Raw genomic sequence first — 25,345 nt, forward strand, 5'->3', positions numbered from 1 at the left:
AATGCAACAGCCTGTTTTACAAATGGTGGGCCTAGCACATGGATGGGCATTCATAAAATTCCATTGCAGACATGGTAGGCTACACCCCATTAAGCACGAACCAAAGTATTTTGGACATCTTTTTTTGGTCCTGTCCGGACTTTGTTTTTTGGTGTTTTACAAACGGTAGGCTTACCACATAGCTGGGCATTCATAAAATGATATTTCAGGAAACACTGTAGGCTACACCTCAGTAAGCGCGGACCGACACGACGCCTTTTGGACGTCTTTTGGTGCAGTTCCGGACCGGCCTTGATTTCCACATCCACGGACATTGGTTTTTGGTCCTGTCTGGACCAAATATGAACCAATCATAGATGTCTATGTTTGGTTCAGATTTTGTTCGTTCTGGACCAGCCTTGATATGGCACAAACATTGACGTCTATAAATGGCTTATTTTCAACTTTCATTCAGAACCAAATATGAGCCTGATCTCAACATCTGAAAATACATGCAATGTCTGTAAAATATGCCTTTTCAACGTCCTGAAAAAATATGCATTTTAAACATACGGAAAATACCTTTTCACCTCTTATTCAGAACCTAAATTCAATGTCTGGAAAATATGTATTTTAGATATATTTTCAACGTCATTTTACTTACTGGGACTATTCTAGTTTTTGCTGGGGGTGGCAGTTTTTGGTCTTGTCTATGGCGGCAGAACAGCAGGGACCGGCCCTGAGGAAAGCTTGCAGTGAAACTAGGACTTTGATATGGGCCTACAGTAGGACTCAAACAGCAGGGCTAAAAATCTCTTATCTTTATCATTTTTGTTTTGTATGTCATTGTTTGCAGTCGAGGCACAGTGCATCATTTGTTTTCCATGTGGATGTCATTGTTTTTGCGCTTTAAAATTATTTTTGCAATGGTTTTTTCCCCTCCTGATAGTGTTTCCTGCCATTGTCTTTAGTAGTCTGCCTCCGGCCTCCAAGCTGTGCCTGTCCCTCCTACCTTAACCCCCCTCTCCCCAGCTCCTCTCTCTCACACACTCTCACTCTCACACACACACACACCACTGCACACACATTCTAATCCTCTTTCTTTTCCTCCACTCGCCGCTTCAGCTTCTGAGGCAACTCTGACATAAGTTACCCAAAAGTCAGTGATAGGGGGGACCAACTGTGAACAGGTTATGCGTACATGTGACTGTGTGTGTTAGAGAGAGAGAGAGTCCACCAGTTAGCTCAGAGTGGTTAATCTGTTTCTCCCTCCCTCTATGCCTTTTGTTGCGGCCCCTCACTTTTCCCCTGCTAGCCTGGATAGAGGGAGCTGACACTGTGCCTGCCTGCTCTGGACTGGATATGGCGTAGAGACACCCTGACGCTATCCTGACTGGATGTTCACCCTACCAGCTGGTAAGACCCTGCTTCAGCGCTACTCTAACTTTACAGCAGTTACGCTTTCATTAAGTGTGTTTTTATGTCTGTTATAGTATGGAAGGAGAATGTGTCTATGTGGAAATGCAACCATGTCTCAGTCCTCTTTTGTGTGTGAGCTGGCTTAAAAATCACTTGTGGATTAAGTTAATGTTCAATATACATTTTGTTTCAAAGTCAGCGCTTCAGAGATTAACATCGTACCCAGTCAAAGTGCTCTCTCACTCTTTTTCTTGCCCTTTCCCCGGTTCCTCTCCCTCTTTTCTCTTCTCCCCCGGCTCATTCTGCAGCCCCCTGCTCATGTTTCCAGCTTCCTCCTGTTGTTTTCTGCACAGGTTTTCTTCTCCTCTCCGAGCGTGCTCCCACGCTCTCTCAAAGAAAGGAAGGAAAACAGTGATAACCATTTGCGGAGCAGCAAGATGGAGCTGCTTTAGTTTTCCCTGTGTCTTTAATAGTGTGGAACATTTAAGTGTGGCTTTTTTTCTTGCTTGTTTTGTTGTTTTTGGAACAAAGTTTTATTTTTGGGGCGGAGGGGTGAGAAAATTGGAAACAGACCCACCCACACTGGAAGTGAGTTAGCCCGCATTTGTGATGTGTTGACTGCCAGAGGACAGACAAATTGTCAGAGAGGACTTTGCTAAAGGCAGAGGGAATATGTTTGGCGTATTCTGTTGTTGTCACTAAATCCCCATAGTTTACATGTGCTTAGGAACCGGAGAGGAGAGGACAGGAGAGGAGAGGTCTGGCCTCTGTCATGGGCTGTTTTGAAAGGGAGGGAGTGGCTTGTGTCCATCTGGGACAATCCCAAGTGCTGAGTGCTGAAAGCTTCCCCACCCTGCTCCCAAACCCTGTTTCCCTCTGCATACACAACTGGTAGGGTTGTAGCAATGTTAACTTGACTCTGAGTGTGGGCTGGGGGAGTCTGTGCATAGTCTCTGACAGTGTTGTGCATGTTATCATCGTAGCTAGGTCACCAGAGATGTTGGTGATACATCGGCTGTGTTTACACAGGCAGCCCAATTCTGATATTTGTTCCCAATAATTGATAGTTTGACCAATTACATCAAATCTTTCCACATCAGATCTTTTCGGTCAAAATACCAATTAGTGAAAAAAAGATCAGAATTGGGCTGCCATATTTAACCACCGTGTGATTGTTATGCATGCAGACTCCATCAATCACTTAGCCTGTTATAACAACATACTGATGCTTTCTTCACTTTTATATACTTCAAATATGTCCACCTTACAGAACAAACTTACAACTACAAGGATGCTGTCAATCTAATCTTCGCTGTGTTTGTCACAGACAGATAGCAGATACTATAATGCATTCCACTTGCCTCACTCCTCATCTACAGTAGCCTATCTTGTATCTCTCTACACCCTTTACATTCCACTCTTTCATTTGCCTCTTTATCAAATACCCTCTCACTTTCTGTCAATGTATCCCTCCTTCTTTTTCTATCTGACTGTCACTGTCTGTTACTCCATCCAGTTCTCTCTCCCCAGCCCTCTTCCTCCCAGCCTGTGTAGTCAGTGATAAGGGGCAGCAGCAGTAGCCCTTCCTGTCCTGACTGGAAGTGTTGATTTCCACTCCAGTCTCTGGACAACCCTGCCCCTGTCCTGTGTCCACTGGGAACCTCCTTCCACTCTGTGTGTGAACAGCTCTCTCTCTCTACACACACACACACACACACACACACACACACAAAAACAGCCACACGCACGCACAAACAGCACCACGTACACACAAAATAATTTTGATCAAAGTGGCTGTGTGATTTGAAGCCTCACTGAGTATCACCACATTCAGACTGGAGGCAGAGCAGTATTTTTCCTAGCCCATTGAGCCTGACTGAACAGATGGGTGAGAAAGGACTCAGTTACTGACCTTGGGTGTGGGAGAGGCCACGGGATGATTGGCTAATTACCTCCAGTGTTGTGGTATACCCACTCCGTTCATATGGGACACCAGGGGTGCCGTTGAGCTTAAATCAACACCAACGACACTCATTCATCACCTAATGGCTTCCATTTACTGTGAGTGGCCCGGGGCGGTGGGGAGGGAGGTGTTGGAGGGTGCACAGTGGCTGTAATGCTGTGGCTGTGGCTGGAGGTCAGGAATGGTTAAGAGGTCACATGGAGCCTAAGAGCAGGACTTCAGGGCAGGATATCCTGTCAGGAAGAGCCATGGTTTTCTCTCCCCTTTATTCCCAGGCATGGAGGGCTAGTGGAGTCAGAGGACACAGTGAAGGTGGGGGCAGGGTGGGTACTGGTCTGGTGTAACATTTCACTCACATCTCAAAACAAATGGAGTGACAGATCTTCCACATGTTGCCCTCCAAGGGTTGTGTATCTATGTCAAACTTGTTTGGTGTATCTAATGTTGGACAATAGACAACGGTAGGCCTGACTGTGCCTATTGAATCAATATGGAAATCATAGCCTAGTCATTGTTTTGTTGTGTTTGGTATTCCAGAGATGTTCTTACCCCTGTTGAGTCCAGATGAAGTCTTTAAGTGAAGAGGTGCTCCAGATGAAGTGGCTGAGAGACCAGGGTTGAGATTAATGAGGCGGAGTTAGAGGGGTCATGGAGAAGATGATGCTAAGGGGCAACAGATGGTTCAGAGGCAGTGGAAGCTGCTGAGGGGAGGACGTCTCATAATAATGTCTGAAAAGGAGCGAATAGAATGCCATGAAACACATGGAAACCATGTGTTTGATATATATGATACCATTCCGCTCCAGCCGTTACCACGAGTACGTCCTCCCCAATTAAGTTGCCACCAACTGTTCAGAGGAGAGATGCAGAGAAAGCACGAGTGGTTTACTACCTTACTGACCGCCCTCCTCTGGTGATACAATGTAACTACAGATGCTGCCACTTTGCTTACAAACTTCAGGCCTGATAACATGTCATAAAATGATTTAAACAATGTTGATTGTTACAATCAGAAAGTGTTTTATTTAACCTTTATTTTAACCGGGAAAACATATGGAGACCTAGGTGTCTTTTACCAATGGGCCCTGTATATACAACATAAATATACACATTATACTCAAACATATACACATTAAAATACAAAAACACAGTCATGGGAAGCATCACAAATCACCCAGAAAAACAGTTACATTCCTCCACAAAATGAGTCCCCAATCAATACTCTAAATTGCCCAAACGGAACCAGAACATCAAGATGAAATGTATTTAGAATTTTGTTCCAGGAATACGGTGCATTAAAACTAAAAGCAGATCTACCTAGCTCGGTGGAGACCCAAGGAACCTCGAGTTATCCAATCCTGTGAACTGGTTACGCAACTCTGGTGTCTATACTTCAACAGCAAAGTTAGATAAGACAGAATTTATGAAGTAGGGCCTAGTAAACAACAGGGGAGTAATGTAGAGATCTATGGGTCTTTAGCGAAGTCCAGCCAACCTTTTGATACAGGATGCAGTGATGAGGATCAAAACTGTCACCTGTCAACAAAACCAAGGGCACTATGGTAGATGGCATCCAAAGGTTTAAGCAGCTGCCCTTTTAATAAATAATATCACCATAATCAAGAACAGATTAAAAGGTTGACTGAATAATCTGCTTCCTACTGCTTAGAGAAAGGCACAATCTGTTTCTGTAGAAAAATACAACTTCTTAGCTTCTTAACCAGCTCCTCTATATGTTGTTTAAACATCAAATCCTTATCAATCCAAATGCCTAAGCATTAATATGCGGGAACACGTTCGATTGGAAAACCACCTAATCAGTGAACATGTAGTTCATCTGAAACATTCTTACGAGAGTTTGAAAACAACATGTAATTGTTTAAATCAGGAAGAGATTCTAAAATAGCTATATAATCTGACTGGTTTTGACACATCCAGATCAACAGTCAGGGCAATTGCATACATAATAGTATCATCCGTATATAGATTAAGTTAAAAAAAAAAAATGGATTGACCAATGGGGTTTATATGAGTAGTGAAGAGAAGAGGTCTCAAAATCAACCCCTGTGGTACACCTTTATGTACTTCAAGAAATTCAGACTTAACCCCATCAATCATGATGGCCTGAGTTCTGTCACTAAGATAATCATGAAACCATGAACAGGCGTCCGAGCTCAGGCCGATCAAGGAAAACTCCTTCAATAAAATAGCATGATCAACAGTATCAAAAGCTTTTGACAGTTCCACAAACAAAGCATCACATTTCATTTTAGTGTCTAAATCATTGACAAGATCATTAAAAACTACAGTGGTTTCTGTAATAGTGCTATGCCCAGGCCTTAACTTAGTACTTGTGTAACATTTTATATACATCTAGGTACATAGAATTTCTTACATTCAAGGACCAGATAGGCAGATAAGTAACTGATACTGTGTGTGCGTAAGATAGAGATGGAAAGGCAGAAAGAGATATAGAGAATGTGACAGGCTATTTTGGGCTTCTCTCCATGTCCTACGCCCACCTCGTTTGTCTTGTTGTTAGTGAGAATAGTGGGAGTTGAGATGTGAGATCTCATTCTGATCGCCGATACCGATATTGAGGTGCCCTCTGGGATTCCCCCTGGGCTGTCTTGCTCTCTTGAACCATCTACAAAAAATGCATGAAATCAGTTTCAAGTTTAATTTGAGAAGGAGATTTAGTTTCCATTGAGCTTTGACTGAAAATTGCCACATGTGGTATCTGTATGAATCAATATTAAAAATAGCAAACATAAGGTATACCATAGTTATTTCCTATAGTATTACTTTATATGAGGTATGTGCTCATGTGAAACTCATCAGACATACCACCTACTACCTAATGTTGGATTGAATAGATTATCAATCTCCATTAAATATATATATATATATATATATGATCACAGTAGAGCTTGATGACTGTTCAAGAGAGAACCTAGTGTGAGCTGTTTTCCTTTGTTTTGGAAAGTGACTGTTTGAACCTGGTGGTGTACTGAACAGAGACACTGATGATGTACAGGATAGAGAGCTCTAACCAACACTTTCCAGTTAGGCCTCTGACACAGCCAGCTGTATGTTTCAGACTCTCGCTCACACAACCACCCACCACGTTAGTGAACGAATGGACACTAAAAACCCATGGAAAATGTGCTATGAGTGTCCCTGTGTATATGTGCGTATTTTTTAGTATGACTGTGTGTGAATTGGATTCTGTACGTGCAGTTCAGGGGGTGTACGACTGATAAGCGAGGGCCAACAGACATTATGCTGGGTCGCAGATAGCCTAGTGGTTAAGAGCATTGGGCCAGTAAATGTTGTTGGTTCGAATCCCTGTGCCGACTGGGTGAAGAATCTGTCGGTGTGCCCTTGAGCAAGGCACTCAACCCTAATCGCTCTGGATAATAGCGTCTGCTAAATGACCAAAATGATCCTGTACTGTAAACCCTGTCCACGCCATCCTTCACTGCTGTTCCTTGCTTATATACAGCACTGCACACTGTTATCCCATTTCTGTCAACCTCTTTCAAACACACACACACATACACTTGCATGTGTGCACAAATACACACACGACTCCACTATTAAACATCTAAACATCCACTGATCCCATTGTAGTATTCACTCTCCAACAAACTGTCCTGTACTCAAGTCCATTCTCCATATGTCTTTCTCTATGCTCTCTCTCTCTGCCATACTGTGAGTGTTATAACGATATGACTGCTCTCTCTCCGCCATACTGTGAGTGTTATAACTATATGACTGCTCTCTCTCTCCGCCATACTGTGAGTGTTATAACTATATGACTGCTGCTCTCTCTCTCTCTCCGCCATACTGTGAGTGTTATAACTATATGACTGCTCTCTCTCCGCCATACTGTGAGTGTTATAACTATATGACTGCTCTCTCTCTCTCTCCGCCATACTGTGAGTGTTATAACTATATGACTGCTCTCTCTCTCTCTCTGCCATACTGTGAGTGTTATAACTATATGACTGCTCTCTCTCCGCCATACTGTGAGTGTTATAACTATATGACTTCTCTCTCTCTCTCTGCCATACTGTGAGTGTTATAACTATATGACTGCTCTCTCTCCGCCATACTGTGAGTGTTATAACTATATGACTGCTCTCTCTCCGCCATACTGTGAGTGTTATAACTATATGACTGCTCTCTCTCTCTCCGCCATACTGTGAGTGTTATAACTATATGACTGCTCTCTCTGCCATACTGTGAGTGTTATAACTATATGACTGCTCTCTCTCCGCCATACTGTGAGTGTTATAACTATATGACTGCTCTCTCTCCGCCATACTGTGAGTGTTATAACTATATGACTGCTCTCTCTCTCTCCGCCATACTGTGAGTGTTATAACTATATGACTGCTCTCTCTGCCATACTGTGAGTGTTATAACTATATGACTGCTCTCTCTCCGCCATACTGTGAATGTTATAACTATATGACTGCTGCTCAGTACTGATTTTTACAACTGCATACTGTCCACACATGTCCACACATGTAGCTAACATAAAGGCCAACAGCGTCTTGATATTAACAGCCTCATGAGGTTTGATTCAGTGGAAAGGTTCTCAACAGCTGGCACAATAACTGTAATCTAGTTATATCTATATTGAATTCAAATGCTCGTATTTACCAACTTTCTGCTTTAGGATGACTTAGTGCTTTGGTTCTCTTTTAATCACAAAATGGAAGTGATTCATGGCAGGAAAACATATTTCACACAAATATGCGGTTTTTAAATATAGATTAAAATGCTCAAATTGAATTTCTAAAAGCTTTATTCTATATTTTGATACTGTCACGTCCTGACCTTAGAGATCCTTTTTATGTCTCTGTTTTGGTTGGTCAGGGCGTGAGTTTGGGTGGGCATTCTTTGTCTGGTGTTCTATGTTGTCCTTGTGTTGTATTTCTGTGTGTTTGGCCTGATATGGTTCTCAATCAGAGGCAGCTGTCTATCATTGTCTCTGATTGAGAATCATATTTAGGTAGCCTTTTCCCACCTGTGTTTGTGGGTGGTTGTTTCCTGTGTTAGTGTTTGCACCATACGGGACTGTTTCGGTTGTTTGTTTGTACTTTTGTTATTTTGTTCAGTGTTCTATTGAGTTATTAAATATCTCATTATGGACACTTACCACGCTGCACATTGGTCCGATCCTTGCTATTCCTCCTCAGACGAAGAGGAAATCCGTTACAGATACAGCAAGAATACAAAATGTGTATTATTTCTTAAACCATAGATGCTGAATTATTGTGGATATTTCAGAAATTGTATCTTGATAATTTGTTGGGTGATGATGGAGTAGGCCACCAGGGTGGTACCATGCACTGTGGTGACCTGCAGGCTGTCTGCCTGATATTTTACACTCAACAACCACCACCACTGTTGGCAACTTCTGGTCTCCCGGTTAGCCCTTTCCCTTGTCATCTTGATCAGACATTATACTAGACATCGGAAAAATAAAAAGTCCCTATTTGTGAGTGTGTGTTGTAGAGTAGATGCATTGAGGTCAGGGCAGGCAGAGAGAGAGTTGTTTCATATGACTGGATTGGCTGGCTGGCAGGCATTCTGGGGCCAAGGGGTTTCAATAACAGGGACAATGACAAAGACACACTTTGTTTGTGTTGTGTGTTGCGTGCCTGATGGAACACTAGTGTACGTTTCTGTACAGTATGTTTGTGTATGACGGTATACTACAGTATATGTGCTTGAAGCTGTATGACCAGTGCTGGGGAAGCTACACTGAAAATCTAGAAGTGAGAATTAGGCAGGTCTGATGCTGAAAAATAAAGAAAATTCTTGCCTACTTCACCCATATTTTATTTTGTTTTTGCCAAAAAACTAGTGTGTAGTTCCAGTAATTAGCTACACCACTACATGGTGTGTTTGCGTGTATGTTTGCGTATGTTTGCGTGTGTGTATGCAAGTGTGCGCGTCTGACTGCCTGCTCAGAGATAATAGCCAGTACTGAGGGTTTAGGCTAGAGGCTGGGCACAGTGTTTACTCTATCCTGTGTGCCACATGGTGTCCCAGTGTGCAGCATGGTGTCCCAGTGTGCTGCATGGTGCCCCAGCGCGGAGCATGGTGCCCCAGCGGGCCAGCTGAGCCCCGTTTAGAACCCAAACAATGGCTGTCTTCATCCTGCCCTCCTCCTCCCTCCGTCCCTGTCACCGTCTGTCTGATGCCCTCCTCCCTCCGTCCCTGTCACCGTCTGTCTGATGCCCTCCTCCCTCCATCCCTGTCCCCGTCTGTCTGATGCCCTCTCTCTCTGGACCACATTGTGATCTTGGGCAGAGGTTACCAGGTCTTGTCCTGAAAGGCCTAAAATAATATCTGTATCTATCTATGTCTTATTGACTTGAGTTGGAATGTACAGCAAAGTTGCAAAAATTCTGTGTATTTTAATGTAATTAAGAGGCATCCCAGGATCTTGCCGTGGAACATGGTTTAGGTTTTGACAGTACTCATCTTGCACTTTTTGGAAGTGTTGTCTTATTTTGTGTATTGATCCTGATTATAATATGTGTGTGAAACTGAGAGTCCTTGTCAGTGAAATTGTGCAGGTGGGAGTCGGAAGTTGGAAGTTTACATACACCTCAGCCAAATACATTTAAACTTAGTTTTTCACAATTCCTGACATTTAATCCTGGTAAAAATTCCCTGTCTTAGGTCAGTTAGGATCACCACTTTATTTTAAGAATATAAAATGTCAGAATAATAGTAGAGAGAATGATTTATTTCCGCTTTAATTTCTTTCATCACATTCCCAGTGGGTCAGAAGTTTACATACACTAAATTAGTATTTGGTAGCATTGCCTTTAAATTGTTTCACTTGGGTCAAACCTTTCGGATAGCCTTCCACAAGCTTCCCACAATAAGTTGGGTGAATTTTGGCCCATTCCTCCTGACAGAGCTGGTGTAACGGAGTCAGGTTTGTAGGCCTCCTTGCTCGCACACGCTTTTTCAGTTCTGCCCACAAATTTTCTATGGGATTGAGGTCAAGGCTTTGTGATGGCCACTCCAATGCCTTGACTTTGTTGTCCTTAAGCCATTTTGCCACAACTTTGGAAGTATGCTTGGGGTTAATGTCCATTTGGAAGACCCATTTGCGACCAAGCTTTAACTTCCTGACTAACGTCTTGAGATGTTGCTTCAATATATCCACATAATTTTATTCCTCATGATGCCATCTATTTTGCAAAGTGCACCAGTCCCTCCTGCAGCAAAGCATCCCCACAACATGATGCTGCCACCCCCGTGCTTCAAGGTTGGGATGGTGTTCTTCGGCTTGCAAGCTTCCCCCTTTTTCCTCCAAACATAATGATGGTCATTATGGCCAAACAGTTCTATTTTTGTTTCATCAGACCAGAGGACATTTCACCAAAAAGTACGATCTTTGTCATCATGTGCAGTTGCAAACCGTAGTCTGGATTTTTTATGCCGGTTTTGGAGCAGTAGCTTCTCCCTTGCTGAGCGGCCTTTCAGGTTATGTCGATATAGGACTCGTTTTACTGTGGATATAAATACTTTGTACCTGTTTCCTCCATCATCTTCACAAGGTCCTTTGCTGTTGTTCTGGGATTGATTTGCACTTTTTGCACCAAAGTACGTTCATCTCTAGGAAACAGAACGCGCCTCCTTCCTGTATGACGGCTGCGTGGTCCCATGGTGTTTATACTTGCGTACTATTGTTTGTACAGATGAACGTGGTACCTTCAGGCGTTTGGAAATTGCTCCCAAGGATGAACCAGACTTCTGGAGGTCTACAATTTTTTTCTGAGGTCTTGGCTGATTTCTTTTGATTTTCCCATGATGTCAAGCAAAGAGGAACTGAGTTTGAAGGTAGGCCTTGAAATACATCCACAGGTACACCTCCAATTGACTCAAATTATGTCAATTAGCCTATCAGAAGCTTCTAAAGCCACGACATCATTTTCTGGAATTTGCCAAGCTGTTTAAAGGCACAGTCAACTTAGTGTATGTAAACTTCTGACCCACTGGAATTGTGATACAGTGAATTATAAGTGAAATAATTTGTCTGTAAACAATTGTTGGAAAAATGACTTGTGTCATGCACAAAGTAGATGTCCTAACCGACTTACCAAAATATAGTTTGTTAACAAGAAATGTGTGGAGTGGTTGAAAAATGAGTTTTTATGACTCCAACGTAAGTGTATGTAAACTTCCGACTTCAACTGTACATACATGTAGTACACAGCTGACCACATCCTGTACATACAGAACTGACATAGAGGCCTCTTCCCTCACATTAACTGACATCTGAACGCGGTAAATATTCTATAAAAATAAATTTCAACATGTTTTAACTGGGCCCTCTGTATGTCCAACCTCTGTTTAAACATTTTGGATACATTTGATTGAATTATATTCTTAGAAATTCTTAGTGTCTTACAGTCACTCTAAAAGGGTGTTTGTATGCATCAAGCCTCTGACACAGCATAATATGGGTAAAATAAAACAGTTTAACATCAGTCTAAACCAGAGCAACAGATTGGTCACTGCTGCCTGTCTTTTACATTTGGGTGTTACAGTGCAGCGTGGCTCACATAGGCCAGCAACTCGCCAATGCGCCTAAATTTCTGCCTGTGTTTGTGATCATGTGTGTGTGCCTAACTGTGGGCTGCTAGCCTGCTGTGCCGTTTCACTGTCACACACACTGTGGTCTTGTTATTTTCAGCTCATACCGGACGTGATTCAGACTGGGGGATTGTGTAATTGACAAGACAAACCACACACACATGCACACACTCATAAACACCCACACTTTGGGAGGATTTCTGGTAAGGGTGCTGGGCTCCCCCTGTGCATACGCATGTGAAGGCGAGTATAACCCACAGCACAGCCTGCATTAGGTTTCGTTCTTGGTGTGCATGAACAGTTTGTTTTACTGTTGAGCTTGAAAACTGCATCACAGAGGTTGAGTGGAAATAAAAGCAGTGCTCAAGTCGGGGAAAACAGCCTTTGAAAGATGGACTAAACTCTTTATCATAGATCACTTTCTGTCATTTCCTGTCCTCAAAACACGCACAGCACACGCAGGTGATGCTCGACTCCTACCTCAAACCCTCATATTGTGTTATTTGCTCCTCTGCAAGAGATGTACACATGTAGGATCTGATTTTGAGTCAGTTTGCTAAAGCAGGAAATGTGCATTATTATGTGGATTATAATTAATAGACATTTTTGTAGGGGTTGATAAAGTTTTCGTAAGGGAAAATCAAGTCTGAAATTCCAACGTGGAAATGACAAACTTCAGAATCCTTTTCAAACCTCAAATACACGACAAGTAAAACATGTCCTGCATTGCAAGAAAGTTTTCCTGCAACAGGGTGATCAAATTAAGATCCTACATCTGTAGACAACTGTGTCATTCGGATGTTTTAATCCAAACATCACTATTTATATTGTTACAGTTAAACAAAGCATCAGGGTCACAGGAAGAGTTAGTGGGAGGTGACAGATAAAGTGCAAAGTGCATGATATGTGCATGGGTTACCTTGTCCAACAGATAGACAGGAAGCCCTTAGTGACTATTAAGATCGCACCATTTCCTAGGAGCTACTGTACGCATTCATAGACATTTCATAGAATTTGTCTGTGAAATTGAAGATGCCCAGATAAAGCTGACAAATTACGTTTTAACTTTCATCTTTTCTCAGAGTTCCATATTTCTCTGCTGTAACCATACATGCTGCTAATTGAGAAATTGAGACATTAACTACTAGAGCACTTGTAAACTCTATATCATACTGTTAGGTTTACTTGATTGATGTCATAAGTTTACATGAAAATGCTACATTGAGAAACATATTGGAACAGAGAATATTTATTATTACACAAGTTATTACATAGCGTTGTCCAAAAAGTACGAGTAACTCTAACATAGTTATTCTCTTGTAATAAACAGTGGTTGCCATGTCAGCAGGTGGAGCTGTAGAAGCCATCTGACAAAAACTGTGAAGTTTCAGACAGTAAAAAGTATTGTGTTCGGATTGGCTACAGAGTGTACCAATAGGAAGCTCCTATGCTGAAACAATGGCAGAGAGAAGTAGTGTGATGTCAACGCTATTTTTGGTGGTACCCGCCTAGATTTCTATTTTCGTCTTCTTCAGGGGCTGGACTTACCAAGTTGCTTGCGACAACTCTTTCTTTCTCACTCTCTTGTACTACTAACGAATCTCATCCTTTGACCCTGGTCCCGTTCCCTGTAAGTCCTTTCACAAATAGCCTAGGCTTCACAGGACGAATCATATCATTGGCTTTTTTGTGGAGGAGTAGCCTGTTTAGAATGTGGAGTTATTTTGTGACTTATCCTTACAAGGTAACACCTTTTCATTCATGCCCATAACTTGCGAGATCTCAGATAATTGTTCGGTGTTATATTGCAGCAGTAGAGTACCCTATATACCTGGGAATGTATCATATTGGTGATGTTTCTGTGCACTGCAGTCAGGTCTGTCATTCTAGAAATAGGTTGGCAACATTTTTAAACAAGTCGATTTAATTGGGGCTACAATCAACCTCTCCTCGCGGGGCCGTCTTGTAAATGTAGGCATATTATTTCTCTCCTTTCTCGTTTCCATGGCATCCCCTCAGAGCAGATGTTCAGGCCAGGGCAACAGGTTTTCTCGGAGTGAGAAAATGAATTCCACTTTTGAATTGTTACAATAAAGTTCGTGATCGTGAAGCGATACTTTTGTCGGAAACAAAATGTTTCTTACTTTTTCTGAAAGCTGTGTAAGCTCCTTTGTTTTAGACAGCCTACACTTTTCATATATATGTTTGAAGTTATCACGAAGATAACATTGATAATTCATTGCTCTGATGATTGTGAATAATACACTTTCTCTCCCGGTCTGCAGATGCAATCACGGCGTCGGGACCTACCCTAGACAAAGACCAACGGGACAGCGTTTTTTCAAGAGTGGCAGGTAGGCCCCCTAAATGTGTCACTTGAGCCGTGAAATAACAATGTAACAACTCATTGCTGCATATCACCTCACGGTCTTCAGAATAGGCCTGGCCTACATATATATATCTCTTTTTCAGAATGAGACCATTTTTAGATGGGCTACATCTGTTTGCATGTCACCAACCCACCCACTATTCAAGTTTCTTTGAACAGGTCAGAAGAGTTATGCAGTTGTCAGAAACCTTCAGATCTAGCCTATTCTGTATGTCTATAACAATCTATGCACTGACAAATATGGAAATATCCTGGAGAAAACATTGTTCTGGGTTGAGCGCTGCTAATGATGACGAGCATGTCATATTTCATGATTTGTCAGAGGAAGTAAAGTATTTTCACTTTAAGCACGTGATTCTCTAGATATATTAACTTTTAGAGCATCACACGCACACACGTACGCACACCACAACACTACAGTAGGGTAGGGGATCCTATGTTGAATAGGGGATCCTATATTCTTATGTTCTCACACCACAAAGTACTCCCAGAATGACAAACACAGTACATATGAATAAGTAAAACATGTACTGTGTATGTTGTTGTTTTGAATCTGATGGGGATGAATCCTGTTTGAACTATCAATCAGTGTTCATTGTAAAGGCTGACATGCTTATTACGTGTGTGGAATAGTTGGCACTGACGGTCAGTCTGAGTGTATGTATTAGCTCTGACTGCTAGCTCTTGCTGTGCCAGGCTTATGTTCCATCCTTTCAAACGAGTCCGATTTCCTTAGAAAAACAGAGTGAGGTCATGGCCGAGGCTGCAGTGTCCAGTTTCATGTGTGTCCATCCAGGCCAACTGACAGGACCCTTCTCCTCTGTGTCCCTCTAATCTGTCGCTATTCATCAGAGGGCTGTGCGTCTCATTCTCCGCTAGCTGCTGCTGTTGCTCTGATGAGACACACAACAAGCCCCCTTAATTGAAGTTAAACCAATGAGGTAATTAAAACTAGGCTGTGGTCCATCAGCGCTGTGCTGTGGTTGTTCCTCAGATCCTCCTGTTGTGATTCTACTGCCACATGCCAGAGGAAAGATACTGTGTCTGTGATGTGTTATGTGCCCAGACGGTAGTGTATCATTCCATAGCAAGAAGCTCAATATCAGTCAAAGATATTTTCTAGCAGTTTGGATTTGGGTCATGACAGCCTATTCAGAGTCTGGAACCGAGTACGTGTCTGTGGTTTTCTGTTTGACAGGACGAGGTATTTGTTGCTTGTGAAACCACATAGTGAAGGGTTGTGATACGGAGAGTGAAGAGGATGAGAACTCACCAACCCTCAAAAAATATAGTCTTACATTTCCCTTAACATACCAGGAAAGGAGGAAAATAGAGATAACAATAGCAAGATTGTTTTGCAAGGAGCTGCAGTAAAGATCACGTTTCCTGTTTCTGGCTGAAACCCGGGTCAGCTGACTCCCTCTTCCCTCCCGTTGCTGTCTTGAGAGAAAAAGCCCAGAGGGTTGAATTGAACTTTTAGTCAGGGAGGCAGAGACTTTTAGTCCTGTATTAGTCCTATATACAACTCGACTGAAGTTGGATAGATTGATCGTTTGCTGTCCTTTAGATCCATGAAATCATTTGATACAGGTAGCGTTTCATATTCCTTGTGGGGACAGACCTTGTTATCTGTGGAACCAAACATTGTTGAATGTGAAATGTGAGTCTGGATCCCTGAGGCAGGCCTGTACATTGTGTCCATAGTCATGCTGTCCAGGAATTGGTTTAATAACGGCAGCATATACATATAGCATTTACCTCTCAGGCCAGTTGGACATGTTAAAAAGTTACCAAGTCACCTTAAGCAAACTCCCAGATCTAGTCAGTTAATGGCCTGATACTCTGCTAATGGTCTCATGCTCTACCTGTGTTAACTTTAAATGCCAGGAACCAAGAAAATAAATCTACTTATAGCTCTGAGGTTTGCTTACTGGATTTGGCCTTTCTAGGGAGTTTTTCCTAGCCACCGTGCTTCTACACCTGCATTGCTTGCTGTTTGGGGTTTTAGGCTGGGTTTCTGTACAGCACTTTGAGATATCAGCTGATGTACGAAGGGCTATATAAATAAATGTGATTTGATTTTGGAGACTGTGGGTTTTGCAGTTATGTATTCAGTGTGTGTGCGTGCGTTTGTGTGTGTGTGTGTACATGTACATGCGTGTGTGTGTTACCAAGAATTTTAATGTCCTCTTCTGTTGTTGTTCATTCAGTCAGAAAAGTGTGACTCTGCATATTCATGGTTTTCCCAGAACAGTTGTTAAAGTTTAAAAGTCTGAGAGAGTTTGCGATAGGGAGAGAGATAGAAAGAAAACATGATAACTGCAGAGGGACACAGGGACTTAAACTTGGCGAGAGACAGGAGAGAAAAACAGAGATGTACGGATGTCAGAAAGATGTCATTATCTGCATTTTTCTGTGCACTCATATGCCGTTTACCTTAACCACTGAATTATACTGTAGCCTCTCCTCTTCTCTCAGAGAGCAGTAAATGTAGCCTCTCCTCTTCTCTCAGAGAGCAGTAAATGTAGCCTCTCCTCTTCTCTCAGAGAGCAGTAAATGTAGCCTCTCCTCTTCTCTCAGAGAGCAGTAAATGTAGCCTCTCCTCTTCTCTCAGAGAGCAGTAAATGTAGCCTCTCCTCTTCTCTCAGAGAGCAGTAAATGTAGCCTCTCCTCTTCTCTCAGAGAGCAGTAAATGTAGCCTCTCCTCTTCTCTCAGAGAGCAGTAAATGTAGCCTCTCCTCTTCTCTCAGAGAGCAGTAAATGTAGCAGAAACTCTCCTCTTTCCTTTCTGTGTCTCTGCCAAGCTGGGCTGGTCATGAATGTTCTGTTTTCATAGTACCTTAGGGTTAGCAATCCAGGGGCCTTTCTTCTCTCCTCTCGTCCCTCTCTCCCCACCCAGGAGCCAGACCAGGGTTCACTACACAACGTCCCCATACTGCTGACCTCTGGGTCAAGTAGCGGAACTTTCGTTTACCTGTCTGTTCTGCTCTCAGGGTGATGCAGGAAATTGTGTTTGACTTTGTAGTCATGGTTATACAGTACAGGTTGCTCCTCCACGGTTCAGTGCAACAGGCTTGTTGAGATGCGCTATGTAGTCCTTTACTGGGTGCATCCTCTTCTTAAATAACATGACAGAGAATGAAACCGCAGTAATTGATGCATGCAAGACAAGTGCAACCTTTCATATCACACCATGTAGCCTACAGCACAGCAACACTTAACGCGACTCAACTGGCTGTCCGTAACAATGTTTGTTTTAGTTTCTTGCTAAGAGATGGTGTGGTGATACGGTGGTGGCATGGCTGAGACAGGTGTGTGTTGTTGTGAGGGTTGTTGATGTGGGTGTGTTGACGTATGTTGGGCCTGGGTGATGAGGGGGCCATGCAGAGTCTCTTTGAGAGAGTTGCTGTGTTGAGTGTCTTATCTCACTGGGGCTGTGGGGAATGTGTTTGATGTTGGAGGTGGATGGAGGGGTGGAAACACACACACACACACACACACACACACACACACACACACACACACACACACACACACACACACACACACTGGCTTTAAGGGAGTGACTAATCAAATAACCTCACCACCCAGCAAACAGGGGACGTCCTGAGGACATTCAGAGACGTTCCCTTTAGGTCCCACAATTCTATCCTCCCGATTCCTGCTTACAAGCAAAAATTACAGCAGGAAGCACCAGTGACTCGGTTTATAAAAAAGTAGTCAGGTGAAGCAGATGCTAAACTACAGGACTGTTTTGCTATCACAGACTGGAACATGTTCCGGGATTCTTTCGATGGCATTGAGGAGTACACCACATCAGTCACTGGCTTTATCAATAAGTGCATCGAGGACGTCGTCCCTACAGTGACTGTACGTACATACCCCAACCAGAAGCCATGGATTACAGGCAACATTCGCACTGAGCTAAAGGGTAGAGCTGCCGCTTTCAAGGTGCGTGACTCTAACCCGGAAGCTTATAAGAAATCCTGCTATGCCCTGCGACGAACCATCAAACAGGCCAAGCGTCAATACAGCGCTAAGATTGAATCGTACTACACCGGCTCCAACACTCGTCTTATGTGACAGGGCTTGCAAACTATTACAGACTACAAAGGGAAGCACAGTGACACGAGCCTACCAGACGAGCTACATTATTCTATGCTCGCTTCGAGGCAAGCAACACTGAGGCATGCATGAACGCATCAGCTGTTCAAGACGACAGTGTGATCACGCTCTCCGTAGCCGACGTGAGTAAGACCTTTAAACAGGTCAACATTCACAAGGCTGCGGGGCCAGACGGATTACCAGGACGTGTGCTCCAGGCATGTGCTGACCAACTGGCAGGTGTCTTCACTGACATTTTCAACATGTCCCTGATTGAGTCTGTAATACCAACATGTTTCAATCAGACCACCATAGTCCCTTGCCCAAGAACACAAAGGCAACCTGCCTAAATGACTACAGACCCGTAGCACTCACGTCTGCAGCCATGAAGTTCTTTGAAAAGCTGGTAATGGCTCACATCAACACCATTATCCCAGAAACCCTAGACCTACTCCAATTTGCATACTGCCCAAACAGATCCACAGATGATGCGATCTCTATTGCACTCCACACTGCCCTTTCCCACCTGGACAAAAGGAACACCTACGTGAGAATGCTATTTATTGATTACAGCTCAGCGTTCAACACCATAGTACCCTCAAAGCTCATCACTAAGTTAAGGATCCTGGGACTAAACACCTCCCTCTGCAACTGGATCCTGGACTTCCTGACGGGCCGCCTCCAGGTGGTGAGGGTAGGTAGCAACACATCTGCCACACTGATCCTCAACACTGGAGCCCCTCGGGGGTGCGTGCTCAGCCCCCTCCTGTACTCCCTGTTCACCCACGACTGCATGGCCAGGCACGACTCAACACCATCATTAAGTTTGCAGACGACACAACAGTGTGATCAACATGCCTGGTCACCGACAACGACGAGACAGCCTATAGGGAGGAGGTCAGAGACCAGGCCGGGGGGTGCCAGAATAACAACCTATCCCTCAAAGTAACCAAGACTAAGGAGATGATTGTGGACTACAGGAAAAGGAGGACCGAGCACGCCCCCATTCTCATCGATGGGGCTGTAGTGGACCAGGTTGAGAGCTTCAAGTTCATTGGTGTCCACATCACCAACAAACTAGAATGGGCCAAACGGCAATTGCTCGGCCTCCGATCGCAAGGCACTACAGAGGGTAGTGCGTACGGCCCAGTACATCACTGGGGCTAAGCTGCCTGCCATCCAGGACCTCTACACCAGGCAGTGTCAGAGGAAGGCCCTAAAAATTGTCTGACCCCAGCCACCCCAGTCATAGACAGTTCTCTCTACTACCGTATGGCAAGCAGAGTGCCAAGTCTAGGACAAAAAGGCTTCTCAACAGTTTTTACCCCCAAGCCATAAGACTCCTGAAAAGGTAATCAAATAGCTACCCGGACTATTTGCATTGTGTGCCCCCCCAACTCCTCTTTTACGCTGCTGCTACTCTCTGTTTATCATATATGCATAGTCACTTTAACTATACATTCATGTACATACTACCTCAATTGGCCCGACCAACCAGTGCCCCCGTACATAGGCTAACCGGGCTATCTGCATTGTGTCCTGCCACCCACCACCCGCCAACCCCTCTTACACTACTGCTACTCTCTGTTTATCATATATGCATAGTCACTTTAACCATATCTACATGTACATACTACCTCAATCAGCCTGACTAACCGGTGCCTGTATATAGCCTCGCTACTGTCATTTTCACTGGCTTTTTACTGTTGTTTTTATTTCTTTACTTACCTATTGTTCACCTAATACCTTTTTTGCACTGTTGGTTAGAGCCTGTAAGTAAGCATTTCAAGGTCTAAGGTCTACACCCGTTGTATTCTGCGCACGTGACAAATACACTTTGATTTGATTAAGTGTTTCGGCGTGACGTTATCCCTCTGACGTTCTGAGAACGTTCTAAGAATGTTGCGTGATGGTCCCAAAGGAACGTTCTCTAGTTGAGTGTCATCCGAATAGCAATGATAGGAAAGATCATGTGAGGATATGACAGAGCCAAGTAACTTGGTGTATAGAGAGAAGAGGGCGTAAAACTGAGCCCTGGGGGACACCAGTAGTGAGAGTATGTGGTGCAGACACAGATCCTCTCCACTTCACCTGCTAGGAGCGGCCTGCCAGGTAGGATGCAATCCAAGATTGTGCAGATCCTGAGACGCTGAGATGAACTCAGCATTCTTGACCGCTGATCAGCAGTTCCAAACGCTGCCAGAGAACTGGAATTCCACATGGGTTGTGTGCGCAGGGTACACTAAATTAGAAGGATTGCAGCCAAGTGGTGGGGAGCGTCTGTAAAGCCTACAGGGAGAGGTGCAAACGGGTGTAGAAAACACACACATAGTTAACAGAGCTACAAAAGACCAAAATGAGATCTGTAATAACCAGATACTCAGGGGAGAGAGTAGTGTGGAGCCTTCCTCTCTTTCCTTCCTCAAACAACTCCACAGAACAATTCGGCAGAACCGTCTTTGTTTCGGCAACGGTCTTAGTTTTACGACACGACCGCCACTGACACGACCATGGCCACCATAAAGGCCTGAATAACTAACACTAATTGCTAATTGCCTAGGAGAGGTGAAACATCTCCCCCTCCCCCAATATAGCCACTGATTACCAAAATAAGTCACAAATTGATCCTAGTTGATGTGTCAACAACTATCTGCAAATTATGAGCAGTCAGCAGTTCACACTCCAAGTAGGCTGCTGGGAAAACAGGCAGCAGTTCACACTCCAAGTAGGCTGCTGGGAAAACAGGCAGCAGTTCACACTCCAAGTAGGCTGCTGGGAAAACAGGCAGCAGTTCACACTCCAAGTAGGCTGCTGGGAAAACAGGCAGCAGTTCACACTCCAAGTAGGCTGCTGGGAAAACAGGCAGAAGTTCACACTCCAAGTAGGCTGCTGGGAAAACAGGCAGCAGTTCACACACCAAGTAGGCTGCTGGGAAAACAGGCAGCAGTTCACACACCAAGTAGGCTGCTGGGAAAACAGGCAGCAGTTCACACACCAAGTAGGCTGCTGGGAAAACAGGCAGCAGTTCACACTCCAAGTAGGCTGCTGGGAAAACAGGCAGCAGTTCACACTCCAAGTAGGCTGCTGGGAAAACAGGCAGCAGTTCACACTCCAAGTAGGCCGCTGGGAAAACAGGCAGCACTTAAAGTATATGGCCCTAGCTAGACAACAACAGATTATCACTCCTGGAGATAGCAGGAGTCCTCTAGCTATAGCATGAGGCAAAGTAATGAAATGGTATCGGAGTTTTAAGGCAAGTGGTACACTGTTCAGCTAAATTAGTGTAAAAGTCTTCAAACAATGACACTATTATTACATTTGACATAATCACTTAGTACTGACTTTTCAATATGACCCCGCCTGGGATTTGAACTCACAACCTATGGATTTGAGGTATCCTAATCTTCCTGCTGCGCTACTAAATCTGTAGAATTTCAGAAGTCTCCTACACATTCATGACCTATAATACATCTCTGTACTTAACAGAAGAGTGCCATCTGCACTGATATTTAAAACCTCTTAAGGATCGGACCCTTTTTTTAAATTTTCGCCTAAAATTACATACCCAAATCTAACTGCCTGTAGCTCAGGACCTGAAGCAAGGTTATGCATATTCTTGATACCATTTGCAAGGAAACACTTTGAAGTTTGTAGAAATGTGAAATTAATGTAGGAGATTATAACACATTAGATCTGGTAAAAGATAATACAAAGAAAAAAAACATGTATTTTTTATTTATTTGTTTGTTCCATCATCTTTGAAATGCAAGAGAAAGGCCGTAATGTACTATTCCAGGTTAGACACAATTTAGAATTTGGCCACTAGCAGTGTATGTGCAAAGTGTTAGACTGATTCAATGAACCATTGCATTTCTGTTCGAAATGTTATATCAAGACTGCCCAAATGTGCCTAATTGGTTTATTAACCTCTAAAGGATCGGTGTGTCCCCCGCGGGACTGCTGAGCTAACGTAGGCTAATGTGATTAGCATGAGGTTGTAAGTAACAAGAACATTTCCCAGGACATAGACATATCTGATATGGGCAAGCTTAAATTCTTGTTAATCTAACTGCACCTTCCAATTTACAGTAGCTATAACAGTGAAATAATACCATGCTATTGCTTGAGGAGAGTGCACTCTAATTAACTTGAAAATGTATTAAATGATCAGTTAATCTGACTATTCTCTCATTTATTTCATTTACTAATTTCAGCATTTTGAGCTTAGTTGTCTAATGTTGGTGGGGCATATTATAAATATAATACTTTTTCTTCAGTGTATTTTTAACAGTGATGAGATTTACTTTAAAGTGCAAAGTGTAGGAATAAGCCTACACGTGAAATCAGTAATTGATAGACATGGTGGAATAGCAGGGAAATCGGAATGCTGTGAACCAAGAGGTTGTGAGTTCAAATCCCAGGTGAAGACATGTTCAATTATAATTACTGTATGACTAAACATATGTAATGTGTGTCAAATATGTAAGTTGAAAACACTATGTTAAAAGCACTGTCTGTGTGTGGATGTCCCTAGCATTGTCAAAAGACAAAGTGTTGTGAGTATACCTGTGGTTCACCAATCAGAGCCTTGTGGACCTCATGCCCTAGGTAGAGGGGGAAAATGTTTATTTGAGCTCATCAGGTGACGTCCCCGGGACAAACAGGGAACTAGACAAAAACCAACAGAGGACCATGACACAATGTCCCAAGAACGTCCTAAAAATGTCCCTGGGACAAACGGGGAACTAGACAAAACCTCCAGAGGACCATGGCACAACATCCTAAAAATGTCCTCGGGGATGTCCCTGGGACAAACGGGGAACTAGACAAAACCTCCAGAGGACCATGGCACAACATCCTAAAAATGTCCTCGGGGATGTCCCTGGGACAAACGGAGAACTAGACAAAACCTCCAGGGGGACCAAGGCACAACATCCCAAGAAAGTCCTAAAAATGCGACCAACCGGGAACTAGAAAAAACCTCCAGTGGACCATGACACAATGTCCTGACGACTTTAGGCGACCATTTCTTGACGTCCTAACGACTCATTACTGTTTGCAGGGCAGCTGCTTTTGAAGCAGAGGGTCTGAAAGGCGCTGACAGCTGTGGAGTCCTTCAGACCCTCAAAAAGAAGGGGAAAAAGAGGGGTTGAGTAAAACAGAGGGAGAGAGAGAAAAAGAGAGAGCGAGAGAGATGGAACTGAGAGAAAGACAGAGAGAGAAGGGGATGTAGAAGTACTGACAGATCAGGGTATATGGGATTGCGGTCGACAGGCACTATAATTAGAGATCCTGGGTTGCACAAGGTTGATTTAGCAACGGTTAAGAGAAAAACACTATCATTGTTTAAAGGCCCAGTGCAAGCAAAAACATGATTTGCCTATGTTTTCAACACTGAGGTTGAACATTGAGGTTGAACATTATGACAATGCCTTTTTAGTTAAAACTGTTTGAAAAGTAGTGCTGAGAGATTAGTGTGTTTTGATGTCGGTTCAGTTTCGGGTTCAATTATTAAAAAATAATCACTGTTTTCGATTTTGGTTTTGATTATTTGGTTTAAATGCTGTAACAACACAGAATAAAACAATTAATTGTCACGACTTCCGCCGAAGTTGGTTCCTCTCCTTGTTCGGTCGGCGTCGCCGGTCTTCTAGCCATCATCGATCCACTTTTAATTTTCCATTTGTTTTATCTTGTCTTCCCACACACCTGGTTTCAATTCCATCATTACATGTTGTGTATTTAACCCTCTGTTCCCCCCATGTCCTTGTCCGGAATTGTTTATTGTAAGTGCACGTTTATCTGGTGTGCAACGGGTTTTGTACCCATTGATTGTTTGTTCTGATTCCGGTGGTTTTTATTATTAAACTGCTCCGTTGTAAACACCGTTTTTGCTCTCCTGCGCCTGACTTCTCTGCCGCCAGTACGCACCCCTTACATTAATAAAAGTCCTGTGATGGTAGTGACTGTCCATTAATGATTATCACTTATTAACCATTATTTATTCACATTACTTTACTTTAATAAAATATTTCAGTTGTTGTATATATTACATTTGTTTTATTTGATGAATGTATTATTTAATTTCAAGTCATCTCATCACTATATACCTGCTGCCTATGCTGTTTGACAAAATCACTATTTTGTAATTCTTCAAAGTAGGTAAGGCAGGTGACTGCTGAATACTAACTATCAATGACTTACAGCCTGTATTTTCAGGTGGAGATACCTCGCAACACAACAGCTGCTCTCTACAGTGCATTCGGAAATTATTCAGACCCCTTCCACTTTTCCACATTTTGTTACGTTACTGCCTTATTCTAAAATGGATAAAATTGTTTGTTCCCCCTCATCAATCCACACATAACACCACAGAATGACAAAGGAAAAACAGCTTTTTAGACATTTTTGCACATTTATAAAAATAATAATTTAAATATTGCATTAAAAAGATTATTCAAACCCTTTACGCAGTACTTTGTTGAAGCACCTTTGGCAGCAATAACAGCCTTGGGTATTCTTGGGTATGACGCTACAAGCTTGGCACACCTGTACCTGGGGAGTTTCTCCTATTCTTCTCTGCAGATCCTCTCAAGCATTGTCAGGTTGGATGGGGAGCGTCGCTGCACAGCTATTTTCAGGTCTCTCCAGAGATGTTCAACTCTGACTGGACCACTCAAGGACATTTTCATCAAGGATCTATCTGACTAGTCTCCCAGTCCCTGCCTCTGAAAAACATCCCCACAGCATGATGCTGCCACCACCCAACTTCACTGTAGTGATGGTGCCAGGATTCCTCCAGTTGTGACGCTTTGCATTTAGGCAATATAGTTATATCTTGGTTTCATCAGACCAGA

At 43.2% G+C, this 25,345-nt stretch overlaps 1 protein-coding gene across 1 annotated transcript in view; it reads left to right on the forward strand.

Annotated features, from left to right (window-relative positions):
• Positions 1-1,095: 1,095 nt before the first annotated feature.
• LOC120061206 (histone deacetylase 7-like) overlaps positions 1,096-25,345 on the forward strand; it is a 65,997-nt gene continuing 41,747 nt past the window's right edge. Inside the window, exons 1-2 of the mRNA XM_039010831.1 lie at positions 1,096-1,395; positions 14,281-14,349. Coding sequence (XP_038866759.1) covers positions 1,377-1,395; positions 14,281-14,349 — 88 coding nt within the window. The 5' untranslated portion in view covers positions 1,096-1,376. The remainder of the gene's footprint in view (positions 1,396-14,280; positions 14,350-25,345) is intronic.

The sequence above is a fragment of the Salvelinus namaycush genome, chromosome 16, assembly GCF_016432855.1.
Source record: "Salvelinus namaycush isolate Seneca chromosome 16, SaNama_1.0, whole genome shotgun sequence".
In the NCBI taxonomy this organism is placed as follows: Eukaryota; Metazoa; Chordata; class Actinopteri; order Salmoniformes; family Salmonidae; genus Salvelinus; species Salvelinus namaycush.